We start from the raw sequence: 26,412 nt of genomic DNA, 5'->3' as shown, positions 1-26,412 counted from the left end.
ATCACTTATAGAGAAAACTTTACTATAATATCAGTAGTGAGGGGATGGTCCCTGCCCCATCTATCCTCATCACTTATAGAGAAAACTTTACTATAATATCAGTAGTGAGGGGATGGTCCCTGCCCTGTCCCTCGTCATCACAGCACAGCCCCACCTACTGACCCTTGAGCACTTGCATGAGCAGCTCTATGCCTTCCTGGTAGCAGATGAGACTCTCCTGATAGCGGCCGCTGCTGTCCATCTCCACCGCCCTCCTGAGCACGGCCCCCGCCGAGTTCTCCACACCGGCTAGGGCTGCCATAACAGGGACACGGTTTCTTCCCACCGGTCACTATGTAACGCAGCCCGAGTTTCCCTATCACAGCTTCCGCGTTCCACCGACCGGAAACACGCACGTCAGACATCCTGTGTCAATCAGCTTTATTTAGACGAGCATTGCTGCACGGTGCTAATGAAACTAGAGTCGTTGCCGGTGGGTACATATGACCGTAACTCCAGTACACAGCTTTTCATAGGTATATACAGGCAGAAAACATGGAGCGTATGGGGGACTGTCATGGGCTACATGTGATGACGTCATAACTGTGCGCCTTCTTTTCTAGGCTTGTATGGCAGAGCTGTGTAGTGACCTTCAGTGCAGTAAGTAGAGCCCTGCTATCTACAGAGCTGCTGCAGGTGAACTGTTGGCATGGCATGGTGCTGTGCTTCCCAACCAGGGTGCCTCCAGCTGTTGCAAAACTACAACATCCAGCATGCCCGGACAGCCGTTGGCTGTTCAGGCATGCTGGGAGTTGTAGTTTTGCAACAGCTGGAGGCACCCTGGTTGGGAAGCACTGGCAAGGTGTGTTGTCACCGTATTGCGCTCTGGGGGGTGACAGCTGTGCACAGATCACTATAGTGCACATCTGAATGTGAACATGTGTCTATATATATCAGCCGTGGATACCAGATCTGTCATTTCTGATTTAACTGATGTATTTACCTTTTCATACTCAATCTGTGCCACACTACTCATCTCTATACATCAGTGGCTCCCAAACTGGATTTCCAGCTGTTGCGGAACTACAATTCCCAGCATGCCCAGCCAACCAACAGATGCCCAGGGACACTGGGAGTTGTGGTTCTGCAACAGCTGGAGGTCCACAGTTTGTAGAAGACTGCTATAGATGTTAGTTTAAAAGTCATAACACTTGCTGTTCATCTAGCTGAATAATGATGGCCTGTCTGATGTTTCTTCTCCTTATCTCTTTCTAAGCTTGAAATTTGCAGAACTATACTTGCAGCTGTCTTCCCTGAGCAGTGCCACTTCTTAATCCATGAGCTAACACACACACACACACACACACTGAGCAAAAGCTGTGGGTTTTATGTAGCAGAAAATCTGCAGCATGTCTACAGCAATTTCCACAGTGTCAAATCCACACCAAATGAATGGTGAAGCTAAAATCCACAAAAAAATCACAATATGTTAAAATAAATAAATCAATCAACAGCAAAATCCACAATTGCATATATGAAATACGATGACTTTTTTTTACCTTTTAAATATAAAACATTAGCATATTCACCCCCATATCGGCTCCGGCAGAACCTCACAAAAATCTGCACAATGTATGGATTTGCCTCTGCCGAAATGCGGAAAAAATTTCCACTGGAAAATCTGTAGCATTTCTGCTGCCTGGGGCCATATAATAAGGGCATGTTAATGACGGCAAAAATGTGCAGTTTAGAAGTGGCCAAGCAAAGAAATGGGGTCATGTTGCGACCCCAAAAAATGGCTGCAACATATCAGTCACAAATGGATTACTTGCTACTGTCAGGTCGCATCCACTTGTGGGTTCTAATGCTACCACATTTACTGTACTTGTCAGTAACAGAACACAATCCACACAGAGCAACTTAACAATTTTTTGTTTTGCGGCCCTGTTACTACCAAAAATCACAGTGTAGCCTTAGTCTTTTAAACCTCATTAAATGTTTTACATCTCTTTTTCTAGGTCTAAAGATTAGAAAATTAAAATGGCCCTGATGTGCTGTAATGTTTTGCAAAGAAGAACTTTGGGATTGAAGGTAGTTATCATTTTTGTGCACTGCATTATTTATTTTTATTATGATGTGCTTCTTAGGGCCCTATTAGACTTTTGCAGCTGCCCTTCTAACTAACATTGTGATATTCAGCTTTTGACAGACCACCCTTCCATGTCACTGTTGTGGACTGACTGGATGCGCCACAAGTTTACAAAGTCTCGAATTCCTGAAGAAGTAAGGCTTTGCTGTGTTATATTCTGGGGTAATCATGTATTCTTATAGGGGGAGATTTATCAAAACCTGTCCAGAGGAAAAGTTGCCCATAGCAACCAATCAGATCACTACTTTCATTTTGCAGAGGCCTTGTTAAAAATGAAAGAAGCGATCTAATTGGTTGCTATGGGCAACTTGGCAACTTTTCCTCTGGACAGGTTTTGATAAATCTCCCCCATAGACACAATTGTGCACGCACTTAGGCGAGCCTCTATAATGGGGTGGGACACTTCTTACACACTTTTTTAGTAGGTTAAATACTAAAACAATTCCATTGAGCTATCAGGTAATACTGGCAGAATTGTAAATGTAGTTTTGACCAGTAATAATTGAACTTCTAGGAAGGACATGGAAGAGAAGGTATTGCATTTAGTGTAAATTCAATAGACCAACCATAAAGTAATATAGGCACCTGACAACCCGTTTGTGGTTACTTTGAAAAAAGGGAACCCTATTGTAAAGCTGGCTATACACTGATCATTAGTTTTATTCAATCTTTCCTCTGACCCTCATAACCATAAACATGAATTAATTATCTTTGGGATTTTATCCTCCAAGCCTCATTTTCAATTAGAATGCCCCCATAAACATTTTATTGTTGGTGGGATCTGTCAACCTTGATTTAATGTGCATGGGCATCTTAAAGGGGTATTATGGGTCTTAAAATGTATTTCCTATTGTGCTAGGTTCTCCATGAAATATATATATATATATATATATATATATATATATATATATATATACTTGCCTACCTTGCTCCCTCACAGATCCCCAGGTGAAGTCTTCTGGTCCCCACTAAATGCTTCTTACGCTACTTCAGAGAAGGACTCATCTCAGCAGTGATTGCCTGCTCAGTCACCATCTGCAGCGGTATCCCGCTTAAAGGGGTATTCCAGGCAAAAACTTTTTTTTATATATCAACTGGCTCTGGAAAGTTAAACAGATTTGTAAATTACTTCTATTAAAAAATCTAAATCCTAGTTATTAGCTTCTGAAGTTTTCTGTCTAAGTGTTCAATGATAATGTCACGTCCCGGGAGCTGTGCATGATGGGAGAATATCCCCATAGGAGCTGGACAGCTCCCGGGACGTGAGTCATCAGAAAGCAGTTAGACAGAAAACAGCAACTCAACTTCAGAAGCTAATAACTATTGTAAGGATTAAGATTTTTTAATAGAATTAATTTACAAATCTGTTTAACCTTCCGAAGCCAGTTGATATATATAAAAAAAAAAAGTTTTGGCCTGGAATACCCCTTTAAGTCTTCAATTGGCTGAGCGAGAGGAGTAGCCGCCAAAGCATTCAGCTTGAAACTAGAAGACTTCACAGGGGGATCCCTGAGGGAGCGAGGTGGGTAAGTATGTGTTCTTCAATTTTGGTTTTGTGTTGTTTTTTGCCATGGCGGCCCCAGCACAATAGGAGATTGTGCCCAACTCTTACCATCTAAAATTAGTTGAGGTGGTTGTCACAAAAAATAACATGTTAACTAGACATGTCATACAGGTCTTTAACATGATAAATGTTTAATTCATCAGCACAATTGTGTTACGCTTGATTTTATAAGGGCACTTGTGACAAATCTTAGCAGTAGCTGCATTAATAAAACATAAGGTATGCATTCAATTAGAAGAATTATTTTGGCGTACACCTTATTAGGTTTACTTATGTTAGTAACATACTTTATATTAGTCTTTATAATAACTAATCATTTAGTATTTTTACTTCCTTTATGTGCAGACATTTCAACCAAAGCCAGAAGATCATGTCAAATATGGAGGAGATTCGCAACAACCACATAAACTACATCTTGTCACCAGAATAAGATCTTGTGTTGGAAGACCATACTGGGAAAAGGAAGCGATTGACAAACTGGGACTTCAAAAGGTATACAGTCCATGTGATGGGAGACTTAAAATACTGATCACTGAATGTCTTGGGGCACAAAACAGCCTATCCAATATCTGCTACTCAAAATAATTATTTTATTTCTGACTTGATTTACTGGTTAAAGGGGTTTACTGGAACATTACACTAATGGCTTATCTGGTATGATCTAAGAGATTGTGATCATCACAATGAAGTGGACACAGCGTCTACAGCAAAGAACCTTGGTTTTTACTGCAACCAATTAGAAATTGATGGCCTGTCCTAAAAATATAACATTAATATTTAACTATTAGAGAACACTTTTACATGTTTGTAATAGAAATATGCATTTGTTAATTTTATAACTGCTTCTAATAGGCTTTGGTGTAGTGGCAGACATGCCCCAGCTTCTGTTGACTGTAAAGATAATAAATAACACATGGGATGTATTTTTTTGTATTGGGTTTATGGACTTGGCCTTAGAGGGATTACTGCATCCTCCAAATGCAGTGTTTCCCAATCAGGTGGCCTCCAAAGGTAAGGTTTTGCTGTATTTAGACATGCCAGGATGTAATGTTGCTGGGGTTATTTTAACAAAGGTCCCTGGAGCCTTATAAATCCCTTCCTTTGGAGCTTATTTTTTTTTTCTTTAACTCCACTCCCATATGGCTAAGATCAGAGTTAGCTCTGATCCCGGGCATTAACGTCAGTTGTTACTGGTACAGAGGGAAAGGGGAATCTTCCTGCTAGGACTTACGATCTACAGAGAAAGGGGAAAGCAGAAGAAGAAGAGATGATTGCTTCTGTATAAGTGTAGTAGCAACAGGGTTATTGCACCTTGCAGGCTTGGATTGCATTTTCAGGTTGCCTTTAGAAGGTTTACATGGTGGGCGAGTGTCAGATATGTTGAGGTAGCGAGGATCAGAGCTTGCTCAGGAAAATCTTTTATAAGTGATTGTTATCTAAATAAAGGTGGAACTGTAAGCTGCGGAATACTAGATGATGTCCTAGGTCAAAGGTATAGATGGAATAGAGTAAGGGTTCAAAAGCAGACGCGGACAGGGAGGGCGGGAAGAGGCAATGATGTGTGATTGGGAGACATTTTAAGTTCAGTTGGGCGGTACAGTCATGGCTGAAAATGTTGGCATTCCTGAAATTTTTTCAAGAAAACTAAGTATTTCTCGCAGATTGCAGTAACACGTTTTGCTATACAAATGTTTATTTCCTTTGTGTGTATTGGAACTAAACCAAAAAAGGGAGGAAAACAAGCAAATTGGACATAATGTCACACAAACTCCAAAAATGGGCTGAACAAACTTCCTTTGCAAACTGCTCCAGGTCTCTCTTATTGGAAGAACACCTTTTCCCAACAGCAATTTTAAAATCTCTCCACAGGTGTTCAATGGGATTTAGATCTGGACTCATTGCTGGCCACTTCAGAACTCTCCAGCGCATTGTTGCCATCCATTTCTGGGGGCTTTTTGAGGGATGTTTGGGGTCATTGTCCTGCTGGAAGACCCAAGATCTCTGACTCAAACCCAGCTTTCTGACACTGGTCTGTACAGTGTGACCCAAAATCCGTTGGTAATCCTCAGACTTCATGATGCCTTGCACACATTCAAGGCACCCAGTGCCAGAGGCAGCAAAACCCCAAAACATCATTGAACCTTCACCATATTTCACTGTAGGTACTGTGTTCTTTTCTTTGTAGGCCTCATTCCGTTTTCGGTAAACAGTAGAATGATGTGCTTTACCAAAAAGCTCTATCTTGGTCTCATCTGTCCACAAGACATTTTCCCAGAAGGATTTTGGCTTACTCAAGTTCATTTTGGCAAAATGTAGTCTTGCTTTTTTATGTCTGTGTCAGCAGTGGGGTCCTTCTGGGTCTCTACCATAGCGTTTAATTTAGTTTAAATGTCGATGGATAGTTTGTGCTGACACTGATGCTCCCTGAGCCTGCAGGACAGCTTGAGTATCCTTGAAGCTTGTTTGGGGTTGCTTACCCACCATCCAGACTATCCTGCGTTGACACCTTTTCATCAATTTTTCTCCTCCGTCCACACCCAGGGAGATTAGCTACAGTGCCATGGGTTGCAAACTTATTGACAATGTTGCGCACTGTGGACAAAGGCAAATCTAGATCTCTGGAAGACTTGTAACCTTGAGATTGTTTATATTTTTCCACAATTTTGGTTCTCAAGTCCTCAGACAGTTCTCTTCTCCTCTTTCTGTTGTCCATGATTAGTGTGGCACACACAGACACACAATGCAAAGACTAAGTGAACTTCTCTCCATTTTATCTGCTTTCAGGTGTGATTTTTATATTGCCCACATCTGCTTCTTGCCCCAGGTGAGTTTAAAGGAGCATCACGTGCTTGAAACAATCTTTTATTTATCCACAATTTTGAAAGGGTGCTAATAATTTTGCCCAGTCCATTTTTGGAGTTTGGTGTGACATAATGTCTGATTTGCTTTTTTTCCTCCCTTTTTCTTTTTTTGTTTAGTTCCAATACACACAAAGGGAATAAACATGTGTTACTGCAATCCTTTTCTGTGAGAAATACTTCATTTTCTAGAAAAAAATTCGGGGATTCAGGGGTGCCAACATTTACAACCATGACTGTATGAGGAGATCCAGAAGAGGGCCAAGTTTGTGTATCCAAGAGATGAGGTTTTAACAAGTAGTCAACTGCATGAAAGACAGAGGACATGTCTAGGAGGAAGTTCACAGCATAATAGCATCTCTAGCAGTCAACAGTTCTTTGGGACTGTTAACTAATGTAATATCTGTTTGTCTAATGTTTTGTTTTTTTGTTTTCTTCTATAATTTGTAATTTTAGGCTCATAAACCAGTTGTACATAAGAACATTGCATCAGTAAACAATCAGCTTAAAGTTGTCAAGCACTTAATAAGGTTTGTACATTTATTATCATTACATGGTGGTCATCCAGATGAAATGCCAACCATGTAATACAAGGCTTTAAGGTGTATTTCCCCCTCCCCCCCCCCCAAATCATACCTTTTTTTCCTTTACTGTTAATGTGTTAATGATGGGCATAAGTGTTGATGGCTGAAATAACCCTTTCAGTCCATCAGACGAGTCCATCCAGTTCAACCAATAATCCTCTGTGTTCCCACTATGTTTATCCAGAGGAAGGCAAAAAGCTTATGAGGCAGATGCCAATTGCTTTATACATGGATGAAAACTTCTTCCTGATTCCAAGTATGGCAATCAGGTTAAATCTCTATTTCCTTAGCTGGACCTGCAGTTTATATTGGAGTTGAAGTCCCCCATAATAACTTTACCCTTCTTTGTTGCCCCATCTGATTTTCTGCTACGTACATTATACTTGGTGACTTATTACAAACCCCTATCAATATTTTATTATATACTATTATATTCTTTCTCCCTTCCACAAAGAGACTCCAATTTTTCATCACATATGTTCTTATGCAGGATTTTACGTATAAGCAAACCCCTCCCCCTTTCTTACTTGTACGGTCATTTCTGAACAAAATGTAACCCTGTATCTTATCCGTCCAATCATAGCTCGCATTCAGCCATGTCTAACTTATTCCCACTACATCATAGTCTTCCAGTATTATCAGGGCTAGCCCCTCAGTCTTATTATTGAAGCTTCTGGCATTAGTATGCATACACTTGATTTTTCCTTTCCTCTTGTCAGTTATGTCTGATCTAATTCCTCCCTCCACTCCTCCCCCATTTTATTACTTATCCCCAGTTCTCCGTCTACACAGTCTTCACCTGCTATATTGTATTTGCCCTCCTCACAGTCCCTAGTTTAAACACTCCTTCAACCAAGCATGGGGGAAAGACATGGAGCCCCAGTCTTCTTCCTGGTGAGGTAGGACATCGCTGTGGTCGGTGATAAGCTGAGCGCCAGTCTGATGTGTCCTGCCCCAAAAGCAGGAAGAAGACCATGCTGGAGGACACAAGACCAATACCAGCAGCACACTTAGGATCAGAAACACTTGCACGCTCCCAGAATGGTTTTTTTTTAATTGTCTTTTTCCCTCTCCTGCAGTACTGGAGTATAGTATAAGTGAATGCCCTGTTTGAAAAAAAAAAGGTTTTTAAAATCTGCTCTGCTCAGCTAATAGAGGGGGGTTCTGAGTTCAACATTTTCCCTAGTATGATGTCCATATGTCCTAAAACATCATATGGTCAGGGACAACTTTTTTTTGCTAACAGAGGATACATCTCTGGGACAATGGGGTGAATTTTTCATTGTAGGTAGACTATACTTTTGCTCTAAATTTGTCGTTACATTCTTTGCGAATTTTCAAGTACGCTATTTTCTCCTCCACACAAGTTAAAGGGGTACTCCACGCTAAACATCTTATCCACAATCCAAAGGATAGGGGATAAGATGTTAGATTGCGGGGGTCCCCAGGGCCCCTGTCATTCAATGCACGGAGCGAACTCCGCTCCGTGCCCGATGACTGGCTATGCCGGCCGCCATGCCCCCTCCATTCACGTCTATGGGAGGAGGTGTGACAGCTATGTACTAGCCGTCTTGCCCCCTCTCATACACATGAATGGAGGAGGTGTTGCATGATGTCACAAACGCGAAGCTGCAAGCTTCCATGTTCCTCCGCTGCCAGCCCAGAGATCGTGGGGGTCCCCAGCAGCAGGACCCCTGCAGTCTAACATCTTATCCCCTATCCTTTTGGATAGGGTATATGATGTTTAGAGCGGAGTACCCCTTTAAAGATGTAGACAAATTGTTCACCTACACCACTCTTGATAAATTCCCTCCAACTTACAGTAAATATGCTCATAACTAACCTCACAGATCTGTGGTTGATTACTTTGGTCTGCATAAATTAGTTCAGCTTTCCAAGTTCTCTAGTTGCCTGGAAAAGTCAGGGATGACAGTCTTAGGTCTCCTAGAACCGTATCAACCTTTTCCTGGCAACCGGAGCACTTGGAAAGCTGAACTATTTTATGTAGACTTAAGTAATCAATAGTTACGAGCCAATTTACTGTAAGTTTGGTCAACTCTAGTAAAGAATAGTTGTATCATATGATTCTGTAATATAAAACATAGAAAAACTGATGTAAAACCTAATGTGGAAGAAGGATATGTAAAATAATTAAAAAATATATATTCATTTCTTTTTGTTTATATCATTGTTGTCATTAGTAAAAAAAAAAAAAAAAAAGTAAAAGTCAGTATAGTAATGTTCCCCAAGATCTTTATGTATAATTATATGCATGTTTTATATATAAATTAACTTTTGATCTATGTATTACTTCACTCACTCTGCTTGCACTTCTTAAGGCTGGGGGCGTTTCTTCAGGAGCTCCTTTCTTCCCCTCCCTCGTCATGAAGTCTGCACAAACATTTTTACATTTGCAAAGTTTTGTGCCCAAAGTACATGCTTTTTATAACGATAAAGCAGCCATGTAGAACCTATATGGTGGAAGTACATAAGAAATAAGTTCATAAAATGACCAAAGAGAAATTATTTTGCACATAAATAATTGGCTCCTTGTATTGCTTGGAAATCCTCTTCTTCTGGAAAGGCTTCAAGCTGTTTGGATCTCACTCAAACTCAGCTCACACTGGTGAAAGCTGGATTATACACTGCACTAAGGCACTGGAGGGAGATAACCAAACCCCCTTTTCCAAAATATCTTGTCGTTTGGACCAAAAGGACTTGAACACCAGTATTTGTTAGCAAAATTAGAGACAGAGACCCCTAGTGGAATTTTTTTATTTTTATTTTTTTCACATCTTTAGTAATCAAATTTTTTATGAAGTATATTAGCAAAATGCTTAGTTGTTGAAGTATTAAATGAAAAAAAGTTGTTTCTAATGACATTAAGGTTTTAAACATTTTGTCTCTTTTTTTCAGAGTCCAGCCACTGAAATTACCTTATGGGGTTCCAACAGAGGAAGACTTGTCAGACACTTACCTAGACAGCTCAGGACAGCTTGTAATTCGTAAAAAGCTGCAGCCAACAGACATTAAATCAATTGAATCATAGCGTGTGCTGTTTTTCTATATGTAAAATGAGGCAGTTTTTGTGGTGGTAAGAGCCTGGAGCTGTTGCACGTGTTTAATCGTTGCAGCCGGAACCTGGAGTTCCTGCTTTAAGTAGCCACATGTCCATGTGCTGGCCACAATTATCAGGGAAACTCGAGCAGTAGTGGCTAACAGCTTGCCACCAGTGCTTGAGATTCTTCTCATATTGCGTCTGACACTAGGCCTTACTACTGCTTAAAGCAGCAACTCCAGGGGCTGACTGTCTGCAAAACTTACAAAGCATTGTAAATTCACTTAATTGCGACATGGCTGCAATACCCTGCACAGCCACTGCTAAGTGTATAGTATTGTGTAGGGACCAATGTTAAGCCGATGTTAACGTGAAAAGAGGCTCCTGCGATCATCTGAGTGCATGTGACCTCTTCAGAAAGCTGATTGGCACCTTACCAGTCTGATATTGATGGCCTATCCACACTTCACTTAAAAGACCTCTATAAGGGGTTAAAGTCTATGAATGTCTTTTACATGAGCAAAAAATATTTTGTACATTATAGTTATGATTTAATTAAAAAGGTGCACCAAATTTCAACCTGTAGTCTTCATTTCTTCATTAATTTTCAGAGCCCCTGACATTCAGATTAAAACCTGTTCTAACTTTTATAAACTGCTTTTTTTTTTTTTTTTTTTGTTCTATGTTCCATGTTTTTGTTCTCTTTGGTACTGACACTGGCACTGATTTCCTATTCCCTATGCATGCAGAATCTGCCATGGGTTCTCTTCTCGGTCTGTACACACACAGCCTGCGTGATTTGTCCCTCCACGGACTGCGTTATGTCAGCTCTCCTCTATATTGCTCTGCCCTCTCAGGAAATCAGTATGGGGAGTGTACAGCCTCCTCTTCCATGCTGGTATCTCTAACACTAAAATAAGTAAGGAGGAGCAGACGTGAGCTGTATACTGTAAGATCTATGTCTAAAGCAGCAGGAGAGCATACAATGTACAGGGGTTACAGACAACTTCAAAATAGTAGTAACTTTTTTATGTAAATTTACCACAAAGTTGCTTTAACAGTACCTGCCATTAGGGATGGGTGGTATATCGGTTCATAACGAATACCGAAATTTTTGGGCTGCACGATATGAATTTTTTCCCAAATTCGGTTGGGCCCCTCCCCCTTGGGAATGAATTATCAGCCCAGCGCTGCGCTGTCCCCACATCGGGGAACTAATCATATGTGACACCCCCCCCCCCCACCACCACCACCACCAAATCATTTTACCCGCCAGTGCTGTTCTGCTCCCCCCCCCCCCCCCCAATTAATGATCAGCCCAGCGGGGTACTACTCACGTGTCATCCGCATGCACTGCCCTCCTCCTCTTTGTTGGGGGCCGCCGGGGATGGAACTCTATACTGTGCGCCAGTGGTCTCCAACCTGTGGACCTCCAGCTGTTGCAAAACTACAACTCCCAGCATGCCCGGACAACCAACTGCTGTACGCTGTATCCCTATGCCCGGGCTGCAAAAGATAAAGAAAATAAACTTAAACTACGTCGGCCTTACGGCCGTCAGCCTATCACCGGCTGGAGCGATGTCCCGCCCCGGCCAGTGATAGGCTGAGCCCACTGTCATGTAAGGAGCTCTGGCCGGCTTCTTACATGACAGTGCGTTTAACCTATCAATGGCCAGGGCGGGACATCACTGCGGCCGGTGAGGCTGACAGCTGTCCGACGTTCCCTTCCCCAGCATAAGGCCGACGTAGGTAAGTAAAAGTTTATTTTCTTTATCTTTTGCAGCCCGGGCATAGGGATACAGCGTACAGCAGTGGTCTCAAACATGCGGACCTCCAGTGGTTGCAAAACTACAACTCCCAGCATGCCCGGACAGCCGTTGGCTGTCCAGGCATGCTGGGAGTTGTAGTTTTGCAACAGCTGGAGGTCCACAGGTTGGAGACCACTGGCTTATAGTATAGAGTTCCAGCGCCGGCGGCCCCCAACAAAGAGGAGGAGGGCAGTGCATGCGCATGACACATGTGAGTAGTACCCCGCTGGGCTGATGATTAATTGGGGGGGAGCAGAACAGCGCTGGCGGACAACATGATTTGGTGGGGGGGAACAGAAAAGCACTCGAGGGTCACATGATTCGGGCGGGGGCAGAACAGCGCTCACGGGTCATGTTTTGGGGGGGGTGAAAGAAATACAATTATATATCGTGGAACCGCCATAAGTTACAAAAATACAGTGATACACATATTTGGTCATACCACCCAGCTCTACCTGCCATACCACAAAGTATTTATATTTAACTCCGTACCTAGTCCTGATCATGTACATATAATTTTTATGTGTCTAGCACCTATATTTTGCTTACAAATCCTCCTTCCTGTGTCTGCTGTCTGCGCTATTCTGGGTCTCTTTATCCAATCACTACAGGCTGCTCTGTAACCCCCTCCTCTGTTTTTATGCTGCAGTCTGATAGGACAGGAGTAAGGAGCAGTGATAGTCCCACCTTTATTTACTGGACTTTGTCCAAGCTGAAGAACAGGCATGGACATATGTATGCTGCATCCAGGCAGGATTATGTTCTGGATGGTATGGGGACCACTTGTGGTGATTTTTTATTTTTTTTTTAAAGCCATGATTTCTATAAAAAGGAAATACATTTTTCTTAGGAAATAGTTTAGAAAGGTTAAAGGGGTATTGCGGTGGAATTTTTATTTTTTTCTTCAACTGGTGCCATAAAGTTAAACAGCAAGAGAGGTTTTCCAAGGGGATTTGCTACTACTCTGGACAGTTCCTGACAGAGGTGTTAGCAGAGAGCACTGTGGTTAGACAGAAAATAACAACCCAACTTCCTGTGGAGCATACAGCAGCTGATAAGTACTGGAAGGATTAAGAGTTTTTAATAGAAGTAATTCACAAATCTGTTTAACTTTCTGTAGCCAGTTGATATGAATTTTTTTTTTCCACTGGAGGTACCCCTTAATTGTTATGCCAAGATGTACAACATATATTAAATGATTTTTTACTCTGGTAGTGACCATTTAAAGTGGAACTATCAAAAACAAAAAGAACATTTTGGACATGTTGTAAATTTTGATTGGTGGAGTTCTGGGGGATGGGGGGGGGGGGGCACACATGGCAGGCTGATGAACACAGTGGGTGCTGACTTAAAAAAAAAAAAAAAACTAATTTCCATGAGTCTTTTATTCATAGAGCAACTGCCTAACTGCATTTCAGTGAGTAAATGGACTACAACTCCCGTTAAGATCTCTCTGTGCACCCTCTTCCCCTGAAACTTAGACCCTCCCCCCCCCCCCCCCCCCAGGGAAAGAGGGGACTGGTAGCACAGACAGACATGCAGCACTTAACGCTGTAGTCCTACATTGTCTGTTTACTCTCTGAAACAGCCGTCACGCCCCCTCCCATAGACTTGCATTGAGGGGATGGGACGTGACGTCACACGAGGGCGGAGTCGTGACATCACGGACTTCCGTTCCGGTGGTCGGGACCCAGACCCTCCAGAGCTTCCGGAGCAGAAATAGGTGGGTGCCGCATGCTATATTGTGGGGGTCTCCAGCGGTGGGACCCCCGTGATCAGACATCTTATCCCCTATCCTTTTAGATAGGGGATAAGATGTCTAGGGGTGGAGTACCCCTTTAAGTCCCCTGTGAGGATTAAAAAAATGCAGAGGAAAAGTTGACCAGTTGCCAAAATCAACCAGATTGCTTCTTTTTAAAAAGGCCTCTACAAAATAAAGCAGCAATCTGGTTGCTACGGGCAACTAGTCAATGTTTCCTCTGCACAGGTTTATAAAAAAAAATTAAATCTGTTTTGGAACTGAGGTGAAGGCTGTATGTATTTATGTTTTTTTGGTCACATCACATATTCCACAAAACATGGAATAAAAAAAATGACAAAAAAAAAAGCCCTAAATGGTAACAATAAAAATTACAGCTCATGCCAGAAAATACAAGCCCCCCATACTGCTACATAGACAAGTCCAAATATAGAGATAGTGATGTAATTTGTTAAAGTTATAATTGTGCTGTCCTACAGTGCCAATAATATTACTGTCATGTTTGCCCCACAGTGAACTCCCCACCAAAAGTATACAATTCTGTGTACAGTCATAGAATGGTGTTGTAACTTATTGGGTGCACAATTTTGGGACTGTTCCTTAAACTTGTAAGCTATAAACCTATTGTATTAAAGTGTACCAGCCACAAAATAAAAAAATATTTAAATTTTTTTTTTTTTAAATGCAGGCTTAGTGCAAATGAGATATCAGAAGTTATGTTCACCACAACCAGTTAACTTCATGTAGCAGAATTTCAGAGTGAAATTTTGCCACTGAATTCTGCCTGAAAATTCTGCCTTGTGAGTGAGGTCTTTGAAACCATCCTGGCAGAAAAGTTGTAGGCATTCTTCTCTAGTGGAGTTCCTGTGCACATTCATGCTGTTTCCTGGCTTGCCGTATGGCTGAAACACAGGCTGTGTAACAGGCAGATGTCAGCATCTGCTATATACGATGACCCCTAGGGGCTAATAGTATAGCATACACAATTTATAAAGATATATAATAAATAAAGTGTATTACAAATGTGCACACCTTTTGGTTTTCTACCATATACTAGATGTTTTTACATCTGACAGTTCCCATTTAATCCCTAAACGAAATTTGAATGTAAATGTCTGTCCTGGTGGCATGGTACTTAATGTATCAGGACGTACATTTACGTCCTAAGGGAAGCAAGCGCAGAGGCTCATATATGCACCATTAGTGGCGGACAAAAGCCATCACGGTATCTAAAACCGTTGCAGTGCTTGTATTCGCTCATCAGACCACCCACGGCATGATCACGGGGGTCCAATAAGTGAAAAATGCAGCTGAATGTCTTCCCACATGCCTTGTGCCGTGTCAGGGATCTTCTTTTATAGTCTGCTCACATGGGCAGACTATACAAGTAGATTGCTGATATCACTGATCAGTGCTGTGCCAATGCAAAAATTGCTCAAAAATAGTCCCCTATGAGGACTTAAAAAATGTAAAAAAGTAAAAAAAAAATGTAAACAACCCCTCTTTAAATAACAATTTTAATCACCCTTTTTTCCTATTTTACAAAAAAACACTTATTTTGTTTAAAGTTTATATATATATATATATTTATATATAGACAAAAGAATAAGTCAGTCAGCACTATTGATTTTAACTATTATATGGACCTGGCTTACAGGTGCAAGCTGCTGGGCTAAATATACAGCAACAGAAGAATACAGCAGCACACTGCTAGCACAAAGATATAGATAAAACATGAGTTTATAGATACAACATGAAAAGCTATACAGCTATGGTGTAATAAATGGAAAAATAAAATTATGAAGTAGTGAGGTACTTAGCTTGCAATTTGGCGGCCGAATAGCTTGGACCGTCCCACCGCGATAAGGTGACCTAATTTGGGACGGACCATACACTATGAATATGCCTCTGTGTGATCAGTTCAGCAGGCATTGCAGGATCTGAAACCTCCCAGACACCTCATATACACCTGATAGAGGTGGGTGGGGTGCAAGAGCCAACATGGAGGTAGCCACTCCCTCGTATGTACAATACAGACAAAAGAATAAGTCAGCCAGCACTATTGATTCCAAACTATTATATGGACCTGGCTTACAGGTGCAAGCTGCTGGGCTAAATATACAGCAATAGAAGAATACAGCAGCACACTGCTAGCACAAAGATAAAGATAAAACATGAGTATATAGATGCAACATGAAAAGCTATACAGCTATGGTGTAAAGAATGGAAATATAAAAGCTATTTGGCCGCCAAATTGCAAGCTAAGTACCTCACTACTTCATAATTTTATATTTCCATTTATTACACCATAGCTGTATAGCTTTTCATGTTTTATCTATATACTCATGTTTTATCTATATATTTGTGCTAGCAGTGGGGTGCTGTATTCTTCTGTTGCTGTATATTTAGCCAACAGCAGCTTGCACCTGTAAGCCAGGTCCATATAATAGTTTGGAATCAAAAGTGCTGGCTGACTTATTCTTTTGTCTGTATTGTACATACGGGGGAGTGGCTACCTCCATGTTGGCTCTTGCACCCCACCCACCTCTATCAGGTGTATATAAGGTGTCTGGGTTGTTTCAGATCCTGCAATGCCTGCTGAACTGATCACACAGAGGCATATTCATAGTGTAGGGTCCGTCCTAAATGAGGTCACCTTATCGCGGTGGGACGATCCAAGCTATTTGGCCGCCAAATTGCAAGCTAACTACCTCTCTATTTCATAACTTCATTATTTTATATTTCCATTTATTACACCATAGCTGTATAGCTTTTCATGTTGTATCTATATACTCATGTTTTATCTTTGTGCTAGCAGTGTGCTGCTGTATTCTTCTGTTGCTGTATATTTAACCCAGCAGGTTGCACCTGTAAGCCAGGTCCACATAATAGTTTGGAATCAATAGTGCTGGCTGACTTATTCTTTTGTCTGTATTGTACATATGGAGGAGTGGCTACCTCCATGTTGGCTCTTGCACCCCACCCACCTCTATCAGGTGTATATAAGGTGTCTGGAATGTTTCAGATCCTGCAATGCCTGCTGAACTGATCACACAGAGGCATATTCATAGTGTAGGGTCCCTCCCAAATGAGGTCACCTTATTGCGGTGGGACAGTCCAAGCTATTTGGCCGCCAAATTGCAAGCTAAGTACCTCACTACTTCATAATTTTATCTTTCCATTTATTACACCATAGCTGTATAGCTTTTCATGTTGTATCTATATACTCATGTTTTATCTATATCTTTGTGCTAGCAGTGTGCTGCTGTATTCTTCTGTTGCTATATATATATAATTTTTTTTTTAACCCCTTAAGGACCCTTTGCAATTCTGACCACTGTCACTTTATGCATTAATAACTCTGGGATGCTTTTACCTTTTATTCTGATTCCGACATTATTTTTTGTAACATATTCTACTTTAAAACAGTGGTACATTTCCGTCGTTACTTGCATCCTTTCTTGGTGAAAAATCCCAAAATGTCATGTAAATTTAGAAAATTTAGCATTTTTCTAACTTCAAAATTCTCTGCTTCTAAGGAAAATGGATATTCCAAATAAAATATATATTGATTCACAAATACAATATGTCTACTTTATGTAGAAAGTTGACATGTTTTAACTTTTTGAAGACATTAGAGGGCTTAAAAGTATAGCAGCAATTTTCAAAAATGCTTACGAAAATTTCAAAATCTGAATTTTTCAGGGACCAGTTAAGTTTGAAGTGGATTTGAGGGGCCTTTCTGTAAGAAATACCCCATATATGACCCCATTATAGAAACTGCACCCCTAAAAGTATTCAAAATAACATTTAGAAAGTTTGTTAACCCTTTAGGTGTTTCACAGGAATAGCAGCAAAGTGGAGGAGAAAAATCAAAATCTGTATTTTTTACACTTTAACATGCTCTTATAGCCCCATTTTTTCCAGTTTTTTAAGTGGTATAAGGAGAGAAAGCCCCCAAAATGTGTAGCTCAATTTCTCTTGAGTATGGAAATACCTCATATGTTGACATAAAGTGCTCTGCGGGCTCACAACATGGCTCAAGAGGGAAAGAGCAACTGCGGGTTTTTTTTAAAACAAATTTTGCTGTCATGGTTTTTGGGGGCCATGTTGCATTTAGGAAGCCCCCATGGTGCCAGAACAGCAAAAAAAAAAAAACACATGGCATACTATTTTGAAAACTACATCCCTCAAGGAACGTAAAAAGGGGTGTAGTGAGCCTTAATGCCTCACAGATGTTTGACGACTTTGCGTTGAATGTAAAAATGGAAAATTTGATTTTTAACACTAAAATGATGGTGTTACCCCAAATCTTTTTCAGAAGGGATAATAGGAGAAAATGGACCCCAAAATGTAAAGCCCAATTTCGCCCGATTAAGAAAACGCCCCATATGTGGATGTTAAGTGCTCTGCTGTTGCACTACAATGTTCAGAAGACAAGGAGCAAAATTTGGCTTTTTTAAAGAGAGTTTTGCTGTAATGGTTTTTGGGGGGCATGTTTCACTTTGGAAGCCCCCATGGTGTCAGAAAAGCAAAAAAAAAAAAAAAAAAAAAAAAAACACATGGCATACTATTTTGGACACTACATCCCTCAAGGAACGTAACAAGTGGTATAGTGAGCCTTAACACCTCACAGGTGTTTGTCAACTTTGCGTTGAAGTTGGATGTGAAAATGAAAAATTAGATTTTTAACACAAAAATTATGGTTTTACTCCAAATTTTTCATTTTCACATGGTGTAATAGGAGAAAATGGACCCCAAAATTTTAAGCCCAATTTCTCCCGATTAAAAAAACGCCCCATATGTGGACATTAAGTACTCTGCTGGCGCACTACAGGTCTCAGAACAGAAGGAGCGCCATTTGACTTATCCGAGTCATCGTGCCACACGTGACCCAGATGACCCAGAATTGCTGCAGATCGCCGGTTTATATGTATGATCACCGATATGGGGGATCTTCAGGATCCCCCTCTGTACTGTGCCAGGATGCCTGGTGATGATTTCAGCAGGCATCCGGCTCTGATCCACGAGCGTCGGGGAACGAAATCGCCGGTCTGAAATGACCGGCAATCCGCAGAGATCGTCAATATGGGGGGCTCTCAGGACCCCCTCGGCGATATGCTGTGATGCCTGCTGAACGATCTCAGCAGGAATCCCGGTCCGGTCCCCGCCAGGCGAGCGGTGGGGACCGGAGAAACGTACCTGTACGCCCTGAGTCCTTAAGGACTCGGGAATGGGGGCGTACGGGTATGCCCTGCGTCCTTAAGTGTTTAAGCAGTACAATAATAGAAAAGCATGTAAACATGGGGATCATTTTAATCGTATTGACCTACAGAATGAAGACAGCATGTTACTTTTACTCTATGTGCACTGTGTAAGAACAAACCCTCAAAAGTAACAAATTTACAGTTTTCTTTTTATTTCCCCCCACATATATTTTTTTTGGTGTAGCAGTACATTTCATAGTAACATTAAAAAAAGCATCATTACAATTGGTCAAAAAACAAGCCCTTATATGGTTCTGTGGATGAAAAAATTTGTTATGTCTCTTAACAGGTAAGGAAGAAAAAATGAAATGCAAAAAAAGGAAATGGGCCTTGTCCTAAAGTTTCCACTTGTTTTTTTTTCTGGCAGTTTTTGGAAAACTGCCTCTGCAGTTTTTGATCCAAAGCCAGAAGTGTATTCAAATGGAATGGGAGATATAAAGGACGGGCTTATACTTCTTCATCCTTATGGATCCACTTCTGACTTTGGCTCAAAAACTGCAGTTGTAGTTTTCCAAAAACTGCCAGAAAAAAAACCAAGTGGAAACTTAGCCTAAGGGGTTATGTCCTGTTGCAACTGTTTAATTTATTCTTTTTTATTGCAACTGTAGCAGATACCATCACTGTTGTTAGGATTCGGCAGGCTGGATGTGGATCCTCTGTGTCAGTGAGGGATAGGTGTGGACCGTACCGGTGGACCGGTTCTAGGTTGCTACTGGTATTCACCAGAGCCCGCTGCAAAGCGGGATGGTCTTGCTGCGGCGGTAGCAACCAGGTCGTATCCACCGGCAACGGCTCAACCTCGCTGACTGCTGAGAAGGCGTGGTACAGAAGGACTAGACAGAGGCGAGGTCAGACGTAGCAGAAGGTCAGGGCAGGTGGCAAGGTTCGTAGTTAATGGTGATAGTAGAAGGTCGGGAACACTGGTATGGCAAACACAGGAACGCTTTCAATTCAATTCAATGCTCATAGGCAAGGGTTCTGTGCGGTAACGCACAGTGCAGTCCAATTTTACTCCGTTGACCGAAGAAATGTAGAGCGGCTTGACGAGATGGGTCACAGGGATGTTGAACCTATTAACAAAAGAGGCCAAAATAAAATTTCCCGCAGAACCAGAGTCCAAGAAGGCCACAGCTGAGAAGGAGGAGTTGGCAGAAGGAGAAATCTGCACGGGCACAGTGAGACGTGGAGAAGCAGACTTCATACCAAGAGACGCCACTCCCACGTGAGCTGGGTGCGTGCGTGCGTTTCCCAGACGTGGAGGACGAATAGGGCAATCCACTAGGAAATGTTCGGTACTAGCGCAGTACAGACATAAATTTTTATCTCTGCGGCGAGTCCTCTCTTCATGGGTCAGGCGAGACCGATCCACTTGCATAGCCTCCTCGGCGGGAGGCACAGGGGTAGATTGCAAAGGATACTGAGAGAGAGGTGCCCAGAGATCAAGGCCTTTTTCCTGGCGGAGCTCCTGGTGTCTTTCAGAAAAACGCATGTCAATGCGGGTGGCAAAATGGATAAGTTCATGCAGGTTGGCAGGAATTTCTCGTGCGGCCAGCACATCCTTGATGTTACTGGATAGGCCTTTTTTAAAGGTCGCACAGAGGGCCTCGTTGTTACAAGATAATTCAGAGGCGAGGGTACGAAATTGGATGGCGTATTCGCCTACAGAAAAATTTCCTTGGACCAGGTTCAGCAAGGCTGTTTCGGCAGAAGAGGCTCGGGCTGGTTCCTCGAAGACACTACGAACCTCAGCGAAGAAGGACTGAACAGTGGCAGTGACAGGATCGTTGCGGTCCCAGAGCGTTGTGGCCCATAACAAGGCCTTCCCAGACAGGAGACTAACCACGAAAGCCACCTTTGACCGTTCTGTGGGAAATTGGTCCGACAACATCTCCAAATGTAGGGAACATTGAGACAGGAAACCACGGCAGAGTTTAGAGTCCCCATCATATTTGTCCGGCAGGGACAAGCGGAGGTTAGGAGCGGCCACTTGCTGCGGAGGAGGTGCAGGAGCTGGCGGAGGAGATGGTTGCTGCTGTAGCTGTGGCAGAAGTTGCTGTAGCATGGCGGTCAACTGCGACAGCTGCTGTCCTTGTTGGGCGAACTGTTGTCCTAGTTGCTCTATCTGTTGAGACTGCTGGGCGACCACCGTGGTAAGGTCAGCGACAACTGGCAGCGGGACCTCAGCGGGATCCATGGCCGGATCTACTGTTAGGATTCGGCAGGCTGGATGTGGATCCTCTGTGTCAGCGAGGAATAGGCGTGGACCGTACCGGTGGACCGGTTCTAGGTTGCTACTGGTATTCACCAGAGCCCGCCGCAAAGCGGGATGGTCTTGCTGCGGCGGCAGCAACCAGGTCGTATCCACTGACAACGGCTCAACCTCGCTGACTGCTGAGAAGGCGTGGTACAGAAGGACTAGACAGAGGCGAGGTCAGACGTAGCAGAAGGTCAGGGCAGGCGGCAAGGTTCGTAGTCAATGGTGATAGCAGAAGGTCGGGAACACTGGTATGGCAAACACAGGAACGCTTTCTCTAGGCACAAGGGCAACAAGATCCGGCAAAGCTGGGAAGGGGAAGTGAGGTTATATGAGCAAGGAGCAGGTGGAAGCTAATTACAGTGATTGGGCCAGGCACCAATCAGTGGTGCACTGGCCCTTTAAATCTTAGAGAGCTGGCGCGCGCACGCCCTAGAGAGCGGAGCCGCGCGCGCCAGGACGTGACAGCCGGGGACTGGGACAGGTGAGTAGCTTGGGATGCGATTCGCGAGCAGGCGCATCCCGCTATGCGAATCGCATCCCCGCCGGCAGTGTCAGTGCAGCGCTCCTGGTCAGCGGGTCTGACCGGGGCGCTGCAGAGAGGAAAACGCCGCGAGCGCTCTGGGGAGGAGCAGGGACCCGGAGCGCTCGGCGTGACAACTGTTTACAAATGGTTTGGGTTGTTTCCCTCTAGTCTTTTGTCTGATGAGAAAAAGTTTCCAAACCAAAATCCTAGGTGGCAGTCTTTGCAAATCTCTAACTCTGAACAGCTGGCCATTATAGTGCAAAGCTGTACAGGTCACAATGGGGCCCTAGGCAGCAGCTGGCAATTATGCCAGAATTCTCAGCCAGTCACAATAAGGCCCTAGACAGCGGCTTGCCATTGTGAAGGAATGCTGAACAGCTAGCTCACAATAGGGCTCTAGACAGCAGTTTAAAATTATTGTGTAATTATGAGCAGTGTGTCACAATGGTCTCCTACAGAGACAAAAGAGGAAAAAAGGCACACGCGCCCCTAGTGTAATACTGTATTTATATATGGCAGTGGTAGTAAAAAACACACTTACCAAGTAGCGTTGCGCTCTGGGCACAACACCATGCAGCGTGTAAAACAATGGTTAGCTGTCAGCAGCCCCGATCCTCCGGTCAAGTCCTCGACCACCGGTCCAATATCAGCCATTTAAACCTGTCTGTCTCCTGTTTTTACATGCACATTTGCCTGATGAAGTGCCCGCTACGGGCAGGAAACCCATTGCTTTGTGTGCCTAAATAAATTGCTATATGATCTTTGAACATTTCATCCTTAATTCATGCTGTTAAAGCGCCTGCTGGTAATCCATCTTTCTATTGTTTTCTGGCTGACAATGGTTTCCTAGACAACCGCTGGACATTAATGTGGAATGCTGAGTGTGCCACAATAGCGCTCTAAACACCAGCTGGATATTGTTGAGGAAAGATGTGCATGTCAATGGTATCTTAGGTTCAGCATGCCACAACATTATCCATTTGCTGTCTGTCACAATAGGGTTCTAGACAGCAGCTGGATATTGTTGTGGAATGCTGAGCATGTCACAATAGGGCTCTAGACAGCAGCTGGATATTGTTATGGAATGCTGAGCATGTCACAATAGACCTCTAGACAGCAGCTGGATATTGTTGTGGAATGCTGAGCATGTCACAATAGACCTCTGGACAGCAGCTGGATATTGTTGTGGAATGCTGAGCATGTCACAATAGACCTCTGGACAGCAGCTGGATATTGTTGTGGAATGCTGAGCATGTCACAATAGGGCTCTAGACAGCAGCTGGATATTGTTGTGGAATGCTGAGCATGTCACAATAGGGCCCTAGACAGCAGCTGGATATTTTTATGGAATGCTGAGCATGTCACAATATGGCCCTAGACAGCAGCTGGATATTGTTATGGAATGCTGAGCATGTCACAATAGGGCCCTAGACAGCAGCTGGATATTGTTATGGATTGCTGAGCATGTCACAATAGGGCCCTAGACAGCAGCTGGATATTGTTATGGAATGCTGAGCATGTCACAATAGGGCCCTAGACAGCAGCTGGACATTGTTGTGGAATGTTGAGCATGTCACAATAGGGCTCTAGAAAGCAGCTGGATATTGTTGTGTAATGCTGAGCATGTCACAATAGGGCTCTAGACAGCAGCTGAATATTGTTGTGGAATGCTGAGCATGTCCAAATAGGGCCCTTTACAGCAGCTGGATATTGTTGTGTAATGTTGAGCATGTCACAATAGGGCTCTAGACAGCAGCTGAATATTGTTGTGGAATGCTGAGCATGTCACAATAGGGCTATAGACAGCAGCTGTATATTGTTGTGGAATGCTGAGCATGTCACAATAGGTCCTTAGACAGAAGCTGGATATTGTTGTGGAATGCTGAGCATGTCACAACAGGGCTATAGACAGCAGCTGGATATCGTTGGGGAAAGCTGAGCGTGTCACAATAGGTCCCTAGACAGCTGCTGGATCTTGTTGTGTAATGCTGAGCATATCACAATAGGGCTATAGACAGCAGCTGGATATTGCTGTATAATGCTGAGCGTGTCAATGGTTTTCTAGACAGAAGCTCGATATTGTTGTTGCATGTTGAGCATGTCACAATGCATACCTCCCAACTACCCCGGATCCGGTGGGACATTCCCGTTTTTAGGGTCATGTCCCACCATCCCGGAACGCCACCCTCATGTCCCATTTTTGTATACAGTGGTCCCTCAGGTTACAATATTAATTGGTTCCAGAACAACCATTGTATGTTGAAACCATCGTATGTTGAGACCATAACTCTATGGAAACCTGGGAATTGGTTCTGAAGCCACCAAAATGTCATCCAAAAATAGGAAAAAGTGAGGATTAAAGATAAATAAGTAGATAACTAATACAGATAAAGCAAATCCTTACATATAAAAGTAAGAAAGATCTGCTGGGAGCTGTAAATCACTGTCTATGTCAGTGTTTCCTAACCAGAGTGCCTCCAGCTGTTGCAAAACTACAACTCCTTTGGCTGTCCGGGCATGCTGGGAGTTGTAGTTTTGCAACAGCTGGAGGCAACCTCTTTGGGAAACACTGGTCTATGTAGAGGACAGAAGCTTCTTCAGGGTCCTGTAGAGATCACGCAATGTCCTAAAAAAAGGAAAATGGAGCCGCCCTCACCTGATGTCCAAAGGAGCAGCTAACCCTGGCACAGGTAAAGAGTGCAGAACATGTAATACCTCCCTGTACTGTAGGGGGCGCTACAAGACACCAGTCAGTGCATGCACAGGGGTTTTGCCAGTGAAATATCCATTCTGATTGGTCAGTTCTTTCAGCCATTGACACGTTTCGCAGATTCCAAAGCATTGTATGTTGAGTCTGGTTTCAAGTTACAATGGTCCAGAAAAGTCCATTGTATGTTGAAACTATTGTATGTTGAAAAAATATATATAGTTGATAAGACAACTAGATACCAGTCCTCAAGGTATATGTGAAGGTATAGTAGAGAGTAGAGAATAGAAAGTGATCCAGATAACAATTAAATATATTTATTGGGAAGTATATGGTGGTCACTGGTATGAGATATCCATGCAGGGCCCTTGCATAGGACACAGACACAGCGTAATATTGAATTATAATAAAACAGTATATTAAAAATGTATTAAAATAAAAATAAAAATACAAATAAAAACTTGCATCTATATTTAAGAGGTACTATAAATGTGCTTTCACTGCTCGGTTGGTCAAATGTCTCTTGAAAGTACAATAGAGCAAATCCAATAACTGGATGTGTTATGCTGGCAATGGATTATCCTGTATTTAGACAGTCTCAGTGAATAGCTTTTCAGTGTTGTATATCCAGTGTTGGTGATACAGTGTCAATATACGGTATGGCAGCCGTTAGTGGTACAGTGTTGCAAACTGTATCAAGAAATAAAGTCCGGTGCAGAGCACCACTCACCACCCTTTAACTCGCTGGTATCGCTGTCGGCACTGAGGAAGCTTGTTCGGTGATGCAGTGTGGGAGTATCAGACCTCCAGCAGTATCGGTCTCTGTCTCCTGTATCCAGCGATGCTATAAGCAGCGCTGTGGGTACGTTGATGGTTACTTGCTTTGAAGGTCCGCGGCTGGCACGGATGGCTCCGGCCTCACAGATATGCCGAGGGTCCTTGGTTGATGGAATCAGATGGCGCAAAGAGCAGTATAGCCAGGGCAGCGGTGGGTAAGTGTGCAGCGTGCCTCGTGTGATCAAGCGCTTATCGCGCAGAGTAGCAGTGAGGTAGCTGTGGTCCCAAAGTTGAGGTCTCCAGCAGTTGCAAATGAAATTCTGTAATCGGCTGGATTTTTTGGAATAGATGTGGATAGATGCAAGGATTATAAACAATTCTAGACGCGTTTCAAGGCCGCGGGCCTTTTCTTCAGTAGAAGTATAGATGAATGGTGTGTGCGGGAAACATTTTTTATAGTGTGAATTGGGATTAAGGGAGGATTGGAAAATCTGGAAATTCCAGGTCATAAGTAAACTCAGGTACTGGATCATATAGGAGACGAAAAGACAGAAAATAGGAAGAATGTGGATAGAAAGGATAGATGAAAATGAATGTAGATGGCTGGGTGTAGCAAATAAAAGTGCAGATGAGATAAAATTAAAAGTGAGATGAGAAATAGATTTGGATAAAAATAAATATAAAAATAAAATAGAAATAAAAATAAAATAGAAATAAGAATAATAATAAAAATAAAAATAGATAAAATATGAGATATAAATAAAATAAAAATAGAAATAAAAATAAAAATAAAAATAAGAATAAAAATAAAAATAAAAATGAAATGGAACTGAGAATAAAAATGAAATAAAAATGAAATAAAAATGAAATAAAAATAAAAATGAAAATAAAAAAAAAAATAAAAATGATAAAGAATAAAAAATAAAAATAAAAAAATAATAATAAAATAAAAATAAAATAAAAATAAAATAAAAATAAAAATAATAATAATAATAAAAAAAAAAAAAAAAAATAAAATAAAATAAAAAATAAAAAATAAATAATAATAAAAAAAAAAAAAAAATAAACAAGATACAATAAAACTGAAACATACAAATAAAAATGAAAAAATGTCAGTATTGA

General features: G+C 42.2%; 2 protein-coding genes across 5 annotated transcripts in view; one reads left to right on the top strand and one right to left on the bottom strand.

The window, feature by feature from the left end:
• MITD1 (microtubule interacting and trafficking domain containing 1) overlaps positions 1-446 on the bottom strand; it is a 29,635-nt gene extending 29,189 nt beyond the window's left edge. For both annotated transcript variants that reach the window (XM_056555955.1, XM_056555956.1), the window contains exon 1: positions 163-446. In XM_056555955.1, coding sequence (XP_056411930.1) covers positions 163-301 — 139 coding nt within the window. In that variant the 5' untranslated portion in view covers positions 302-446. The remainder of the gene's footprint in view (positions 1-162) is intronic.
• MRPL30 (mitochondrial ribosomal protein L30) lies at positions 329-10,763 on the top strand. 3 transcript variants are annotated; one of them, XM_056555960.1, is made up of 7 exons: positions 391-515; positions 603-639; positions 1,998-2,070; positions 2,179-2,262; positions 4,038-4,184; positions 7,007-7,080; positions 10,051-10,763. In XM_056555960.1, the coding sequence occupies exons 3-7, from the start codon at positions 2,020-2,022 to the stop codon at positions 10,181-10,183; spliced, it is 489 nt and encodes a 162-aa protein (XP_056411935.1). In that variant the 5' UTR covers positions 391-515; positions 603-639; positions 1,998-2,019; the 3' UTR covers positions 10,184-10,763. The 3 variants fall into 3 exon arrangements, with proteins under 3 accessions (XP_056411936.1, XP_056411934.1, XP_056411935.1); XM_056555961.1 differs by lacking the exon at positions 603-639 and having other exon boundaries at positions 329-472; XM_056555959.1 differs by lacking the exon at positions 603-639 and having other exon boundaries at positions 383-515.
• Positions 10,764-26,412: the final 15,649 nt, after the last annotated feature.

This window comes from Hyla sarda, chromosome 2 (assembly GCF_029499605.1).
Source record: "Hyla sarda isolate aHylSar1 chromosome 2, aHylSar1.hap1, whole genome shotgun sequence".
In the NCBI taxonomy this organism is placed as follows: Eukaryota; Metazoa; Chordata; class Amphibia; order Anura; family Hylidae; genus Hyla; species Hyla sarda.
The sequence above is the reverse complement of the archived record's forward strand: the minus strand, read 5'-3'. Positions and strand labels throughout refer to the sequence as shown.